This window comes from Neophocaena asiaeorientalis, unplaced genomic scaffold, assembly GCF_003031525.2.
Source record: "Neophocaena asiaeorientalis asiaeorientalis breed wild unplaced genomic scaffold, Neophocaena_asiaeorientalis_V1.1 scaffold1004, whole genome shotgun sequence".
Classification (NCBI taxonomy): domain Eukaryota; kingdom Metazoa; phylum Chordata; class Mammalia; order Artiodactyla; family Phocoenidae; genus Neophocaena; species Neophocaena asiaeorientalis.
Genome location: NW_020174276.1, coordinates 441,332 through 448,278, shown reverse-complemented (window position 1 = coordinate 448,278; position 6,947 = coordinate 441,332). Strand labels below are relative to the sequence as shown.

The window sequence follows — 6,947 nt, the reverse complement described above, 5'->3', positions numbered from 1 at the left end:
CGCTCCCTCCCTCTGCCGGCCACTCCCGTGTCGCCGGCTCCTTCCAGGCTCCGTCCAGGGCATTGAACCGGCAGATCCTGCTGCTGCCCAGCTCACAGGTCAGTCACCTTGTTCTCCACCAGGGCGGCAACCTGCTGCAGGCGGCAGGCCAGTTGCATCTTCTGGCCCACAGGGTCCTCCTCCAGGGCACTGATGATCTACCAGAGCAGAGGAGGCCGGCCCGCCTGAGGCCCTGGCCCTCGGCCCACCGGCCGCCCTGCCCTGGCTCCATCTCAGTAGCAGCCTGGGGAGCCAGAGCTCCCTGAGGAATCCGGACGGATGCCGAGCCCCTTCCCCAACCTGGGCCTTTCCTCTCCTCTGTCCAGATTGGGCCTGGACACTGCCTCTCGCCCCCAGGGAGACTCCTGGGGCCTCCCTCTGGGCTCTGGGCTCCGGGCTCTGGAGGCATGCCCCTCCCCCCCAGAGTGCCCCGGGCCTCACCTGGTCGTAGTACCTGTGGATGTGGGTGTAGAGTTCTTGCAGAGCTTCCAGACAGTGGGGAGCGGAGGTGTAATTCTAGGGGCAGCACGCGGGGGTTGAGGCCCCAGCCCGGGCGTCGAGCCAAGCCTCCCCCTTCCCCTCTGCCCGCCTCCCCCGCCCCAGGTGTGGAAGGGTGCACCCTCTGGGCCGGGCCTCACCCCCGAGAGCTCGGCCAGAGCCGAGTTCATCTCCTGGTAGCTCGCCGGAGAGCTCTGGCGAATGTCGGAGTAGTATCTGGAGGAGGGGACAGAGTTAGGGGCAGGCAGCACCCATTCCCTCGTCCGTGATGCCCCGACACCTACCTCTCCACCATCTGCTTGTAGCGAGGGATCTCCCGGGCGTAGAGCAGTTTGTTCACGGGGGAATCCTGTTCTGGGCAGGGGTGGGCGTGAGCGGGAGCTGGGGAGCTCTGCCCTGGTTTTCTGACTGTGCCACTCGTGCCCCCCCAGCCCCACCCAGGGCTCTGCTCCGAGCCCCCGTGGCTCCCCCGCCAGGCTTTCTTCCTCTGCCCTCACCCGGCCCACTTTATGCTCCGAGATGGTGCAGGAGTCCATGAAGGTCTGGGCGATGACGGTGAGGACGGCGTCCACGTTGTCCGACACCCGCACGTCAAAGATGAGCTGTGGGTTCTTCAGGGTGTTCACCCAGAACCGCAAGAGTAGGCTGGGGACACGGGCCAGCCGCGGCGTGAGCAGGCTGCCCCAGCTCCCATCCTCAGCCTGGTCCCCGGCCCTGAGCTGCGCGGGGAGCTGGCCTGCGAGCCCGTGCAGGGGCAGCCGGGAACCCAGGGCGAGGGCCGCCGGGCCCTGGGCTTCTGTCCCGGCCCTGCCGCCCCCGCCCTGCCAGCGTCCTCTCTGCACGGGGGCAGCAGGCGAGGCACCTGTTAGTCTTCCAGATGTGTAAGGTCTCCAGGTCCTCAATGCCGTGCTTCTCGGCCAGCTCGTCCAGGAAGTCAAACAGGTACTTGACAGCGATGGGCACAGGCCGGTTCACGCTGAGGATGGCCTGGAAGGCGTCGTCCACAAACTTCTGCAGTGTGCCCTAGAAGGCAGGGCGCGGGCGGTATGGGGGGGGGGGCAGGGTGTGTGCGCCTCGAAGCCGCGGCCAGCCGCGGCCTGCCTCAGTGGGTGGGGCCGCCCCGTCACCCCAGCTCCCCGGCCCACCTACCTTCATGGACAGCAGGCGGGTGAGGTAGATCTCCGGAATGGCCTTGGCCCGCGTCCGCTCCCGCTCCGGCTCCCTCAGGCTGCTGCGCCACGCCTTCGCTGCTTCTGGCTCATCGGTGACTTTCACCAGGTGCCAGAGGCGGACCCCGCCGTCCTCACCGTCCTCCAGCGCGGGGACGTCTGAGGGCACAGAAGCCGGGCCTCAGTCCTGTGCACCCTCATGCCGCCGGCCGGGGAGGCCCAGCCTGCTTCCCTGGTGAGGTGGGGCAGGGTGGGGGGCGCCGAGGGCCGCAGGGTAAGAGAGATGTGGAGGACAGGGTGGCAGCCCAGGGGCTCGCTCGGCCCAGCACCCCACGGCCCTGGAGCTTCCCGACCCGGACGCACCGCCACCCTCGTCCACCCCGGGCCCCCGGCTCAGCCTGGAGTTGTGGCTTCCCCGCTGGCGAGGTTTGGGGAGACCCGGACACGGCAGACGGCATGACCGGGACTCCGGCCTGCCCACCTCGAAGTCGGGGGCAGGTTGGTGCGGCTGGGCCACGGGACTCACTCTCCCCAGAGGGGCAGCTCGGGGCCGGGCTCTGGGAGACGGCGCCTCCGTTGTGCAGCTGGGGAATGAGCCTCACCGTGGCTCCATCCGGGACCTGGCGGGGAGGGGAGCAGAGGCTGGGCTCCCTCCCTGGCTGACCCGAGGCGGGAGCCTGCCCCCAGCGCCCACCTGCCCGGCACCTTGTAATGCTGCAGGGTGTTGAGTCTCTTCCAGCGGTTCTGAGTCACTGAGGTCAGGTCCTCGTCCGACAGGGTTAGGTGACCGGCCAGGCCTGAGCGCCACTCTTGGGGGGACCCAGGGAAGCCGGTCAGCCCACGGCCTGTTCCCGTAGGGCGGAGCCGAGTGGCCACAGGTGAGAAGAGCCTCGGGCGGGGCAGGAGGGGTAGGTTCTCACCGAGGTCTAGGGCGTGCACTGAGGGCCTCTGGGAGAAGGGGGTGCCCTTGTAGACTTGGTCCAGCACCTTCTCCTTGACCTGGGTGATGGTGTCCGTGTCGAGCACCCGGGCGGGCACGCGCTGCACCACGCTGCCCGCCGCAGCCCCACCAACCCCCGGGCCAGCCAGCACCGTCAGCGTCAGGGCCCGGAATTCCACGTCCTCCCGCAGCAGGCGGCTGTCGTTCAGGGTCCGTTTTGCCTTGCCCGTCACGGCGTCCACGGGGCCCTTGTCCACCTGGTACTGGATGGCCCGCAGGAGCACGTAGAGCGGCTCACCCGCTACCTCCTGCAACCACCAGGAAGGGCTGGCGTCAGCTGGGGGGCGGTGGGCGGTGCGGGCAGGGAGGGGCGGCCCGCTGCACAGAGCGAAGATGGACGGCAGGCAACACCAGCAGCCTCTGCTTCACATCCAGCCGGGCAAATGTTCGTAGCCTTCCCTCACCGACCCCCCGCCCTCGAGCCCGAGGCCCCTGGGCGGAATGGGGGCGCAGATCAGTGAGGCCAGAGGCAGCAGCCCCAGAATGGCGTGAGGGGAGAGGGGCCCTCACCCTCAGGAAGGCGTAGAGACAGATGGACACCCAGTTGGTGAGCAGCTTCTCCACCATAGTCTCCGTCCTGCAGGGAGCGGGCCCTGGGTCAGAGGGGCTGCTGCAGGGCCACCCTGTCTCCAGGCTGAGGCAGGCGGTAGCGGGAGGGCAGAGCTGCTCCGCCTGGCCACCCTTTGTGCCCGGCTCGCCGCTCAGGGTGCCCATCTGCTTCCCCACCAGCGGCTCCGGACCCAGCCCGCCTCCCAGGGCTTCCCAGCCCCACGCACGCCAGGACAAGGCTGGACGGAGCCAGCTCCCCTGCTGCCGGGACCGGCCAGGCCAAGGCCAACCTGCGTAGCATGAGCTTGGGGTTCTTCTGCACGTAATGGGCAGCCAGATCTCCGAGCAGCGTCCTCACGATGTCGGTCAGGTACTCGAGCTTGCCGTGCAGCGCCAGGGACAGCAGCGAAGCCACGAGGCAGCGGTCCCGCTGGGAGAAGCTGGGCTGCTCCTCCAGGGTGTGGATGAGCTAGGCGGGAGGAGGGGGTGCTGGCACCCACCCCGGGAAGCCCTGCGCCCCACACATCCTCCCACGCCTGAGCCCACACCTGCTGCCTGGCCCGCTTCCTCGCCCAGGCCCGCCTCCCGCCCCCGCGGCCCTCACCGTAAGGAGGAAGGGCTTGCTGTTGAGCAGGTTGGAGAGCTGCATGAGGCCCTGGCGCACCGGCGCGCGGCGGCCCTCCTCCCCGGGCCCCTCGAGGGCAGGCTGCAGCGGGCAGCTGCCGCGCCCGGGGAAGAAGGCGCGCTCGGCGTACGTGCGGTAGTCCAGGAAGGGGATCCCGCTGGCCTCCAGGTCGCTGCTGAGGTCAGTCATCTCCGTCATCAGGTCTGTAGGCCAGGAGCCACTGAGGTGTGAGCTCAGGCCCAGGTCCGCCCTCTACCCTCTCCCCACCGCCCTCTCCCGACCTGTGAACTCCTTTCGGCACTGGTCGCCTACGCCGATCTCCAGGTTCTCCAGCTGCACCAGAACCTTCTGGTAGTCCCGCAGGGCCTGCTTGCTCTTGTGCCTGCGGCCCAGGGGCCAGGTGTCAGCCACGGGACCAGAACTGCCTGGGCCGAGGCCACTGAGCCAAGATGGCCGCCTGCACAGAGGCCCGCCGTGGGCCACCCTTTCCGAAGGTGAGGAGGGGAGTTGGGGCGGGTGCGCGCGTGGCAGGGCGGCCCCCTCACCTGTACACGAGGGTCAGGAGGAGCACGGCGGCGATCGGCACGGCCACGCCCAGGCCCAGGCCCGCCTGGGCCTCCACGGGGAAGGCAGAGAGCGCGGGCTCAGCCTCGTACTGGACGGGGCCCAGCGGCAGCCGCACGTTGCCCATCTGCACCTGCAGCGGGGACGCGGGGCTCTTGAGCGCCGGCCTGCAGCGCTCCGCCCGCCCAGCCCGGCACCCGGGGCCCAGCCTCACCACGAACTGCGGCAGGGGTCTGGAGCCATTGGTGGGCTGCGGGGCCCGCGCGGGCGGCTCGCAGTACAGGTGGGTGAGCGTGAGAGTCTTCACCAGGCACTCGCCGTCACCGATGTGCACGCGCACCTCCTCCTTGCTGATGCCCAGGTTGAGACCCTCACCCTGGAAGCCGGATCCGGGGCCTGAGTCGAGCCACCCAGCTGGTGCCCACAGCCCCCGCGCAGCGGCGGCCGGCAGGAGGCCTCACCTCCACGTCCAGGATGTGGCGTGTCTTGAGGCGGTAGGGGCGGGCTCGGCTGAGTGGGGCCAGGCGGGGGTTGGGCTGGTACAGGAAGTCCTGGCCCCCACTGGCGCGGGCGAAGTCCACATGCACGTTGTCCAGGGCGAAGAAGACGCGCCGGGGGCTGGCCCCGTCCGGCACTGCAGGGCTCCGGCACAGGAGGAGGCTGGACGAGTTGACGGAGCAGACGGTGGAGCACTGCGAGGCGGCGGGGCCGGGACGAGGCAGGGTGAGCCGGGGCTGCCCGCTCGCTCCCAGGGACGTGGGGGCCACCCCGCCCCCTCGCGGGGCACGGCGTCACCTGCTGGTGGGGCCTCACCTGCAGCAGGCCCCCCTCAAGCTGGGTGCAAGCCTGGGGGGCTGCGGCGGGGGCCCGACAGCTCCCCCTGGGGGTCGGGTCCCGGGGCTGCACCGCCACAGCAGTCTCCTCTGCGGCCTCCAGCCACACGGACAGCAGGGGCCGCTCTACCACGTCCAGGCCCGTGCCCCTGACTCGGATCAGCCGCCCGCCCCTGCGCCAGGATAGCACTCAGCAGGACCAGGGGCGGCGGGCAGCCCAGTCCGGTCCTGGCTGCCCACCCTCCCGGCAGGGTGCACAGGTTGCCCCGGGTGGATCAGGTCCTCACCCCCGGAAGCTGACGCTGGGCTCCGCCGCCACGAGCTGGGGGTCGGCGGTGTAGTGGAAGGGGCTGGCGAGCAGCGTGCGCTGGGCACGGCCGAAGACCACTCGAACCACAGCTTCTCCTGGGCTGGCCTGGGGCGTGGTGTGGCACACGATGGCCTCAGGACACACTGGCTCCCTTCTGCAGGGTGGGGAGGTGTCTGGCATCTTGGGCTCTAGCCTCAGCCCGGCCTCCCCACCAGAGGCCTGCTTTGCCTCCCTCACCAAGGGCAGAGACCCCTGGGGTGGGCGTGGACCTGGGACTTTCACGGGGGCCTTGGGGAGCCCTGAGCTCATCGCCCCCATTGTACGCAAGGGGACGCTGGGGCCCATAGGGAGTATCCCCAGCTGACAGCGACCAGCTGGGGTCAGGAGGAGGGACTCACATACGACAGGGCTGGCTGCCCACAAAGGCACTGATGTTGCCTCCCGTCTGCAGGTGCTGCCCATGGATGGTGAGCTGGGTGCCCCCTGCCTGGGGGCCCCACTGGGGACTCAGGCTCAGCAGGACGGGGTCCTGGGGGACAGGGCAAGCTGGGGCACATGGAGGCCCACTTCTCAGCTCTGCCTCCTGGGCCACGGCTGACCCTGCTCTCCCTCTGGAAGCCCTGTGCCCAGCTTCTGCAGCCCCGCAGCTCTCCTGCCAGCCGCCCTGCCCCACCAGGGGGTGCTCTTCTCTCCTCGCTGCGTCTCCTCGTCCTCTGCCGCGGCTTGCACCTCCCAGGCCCCCCTCCCCGCAGCTCTAAGCCCCAAGATCCAGTCACCTCCTTGGGGTGCTGCCCCTGCCCCTGCACCCACTGCTCCCACCCCAGGCTCTCTGGCTCCAGCAAGTCTCGAGGGCTCGGGCTGGCACCTGGAGGCATCCCTGCTCTCCCCCATCCCCTTGCCCGCAGGCAGCCGGGTGGGCAGCAAGTCCTGACAGCTCTGCGTCCCCGAGTGGTCCCCCTGGCCATCCGGCGGCCGCTGCACTCACTGCTTCCGCTGCTTGCCTCCCTCCTGGACAGCGGCCGGTGGGCAGCGTCCTCACCATCCCGCCACTGCCCACAGCCCACCGTCCACTCAGTGGCCAGAGCGATCACTCGGATCGCGTGGCTTCCCTCCTGGACGTGAGGTGACGCTTCCCACTAACCTTAGGTCAGGTTGGAAATCCTCACGTAGGTGTCACTGCCCTCCTGTCCCTTCTTTCTACTACCCCCTCTGTGGGGAGCACCCTGGGTGGGCACTGACCTGGTAGGTGAAGTGCTGGGTTGAGATGCCCGGTGGCCGACTCTTAACGGCCACTTGGATTGGGCCCACGGTGCCGTTGGGGGCAGGAGATGTCACACACACAAATCTGCAGAGAGAAGGC

General features: G+C 69.6%; 1 protein-coding gene across 1 annotated transcript in view; it reads right to left on the bottom strand.

Annotated features, from left to right (window-relative positions):
- Positions 1 to 69: 69 nt before the first annotated feature.
- The window catches only part of PLXNB3 (plexin B3), a 13,187-nt gene continuing 6,309 nt past the window's right edge, over positions 70 to 6,947 (bottom strand). Inside the window, exons 14-34 of the mRNA XM_024755825.1 lie at positions 6,827 to 6,932; positions 5,986 to 6,116; positions 5,565 to 5,741; positions 5,258 to 5,450; positions 4,906 to 5,136; positions 4,659 to 4,820; positions 4,426 to 4,577; positions 4,162 to 4,262; positions 3,860 to 4,083; positions 3,546 to 3,724; positions 3,217 to 3,283; positions 2,627 to 2,954; positions 2,412 to 2,515; positions 2,188 to 2,326; positions 1,687 to 1,865; positions 1,400 to 1,560; positions 1,035 to 1,182; positions 822 to 886; positions 678 to 753; positions 481 to 555; positions 70 to 197 (exon numbers count right to left, since the gene is read on the bottom strand). Coding sequence (XP_024611593.1) covers positions 93 to 197; positions 481 to 555; positions 678 to 753; positions 822 to 886; positions 1,035 to 1,182; positions 1,400 to 1,560; positions 1,687 to 1,865; positions 2,188 to 2,326; positions 2,412 to 2,515; positions 2,627 to 2,954; positions 3,217 to 3,283; positions 3,546 to 3,724; positions 3,860 to 4,083; positions 4,162 to 4,262; positions 4,426 to 4,577; positions 4,659 to 4,820; positions 4,906 to 5,136; positions 5,258 to 5,450; positions 5,565 to 5,741; positions 5,986 to 6,116; positions 6,827 to 6,932 — 3,103 coding nt within the window. The 3' untranslated portion in view covers positions 70 to 92. The remainder of the gene's footprint in view (positions 198 to 480; positions 556 to 677; positions 754 to 821; positions 887 to 1,034; positions 1,183 to 1,399; positions 1,561 to 1,686; positions 1,866 to 2,187; positions 2,327 to 2,411; positions 2,516 to 2,626; positions 2,955 to 3,216; positions 3,284 to 3,545; positions 3,725 to 3,859; positions 4,084 to 4,161; positions 4,263 to 4,425; positions 4,578 to 4,658; positions 4,821 to 4,905; positions 5,137 to 5,257; positions 5,451 to 5,564; positions 5,742 to 5,985; positions 6,117 to 6,826; positions 6,933 to 6,947) is intronic.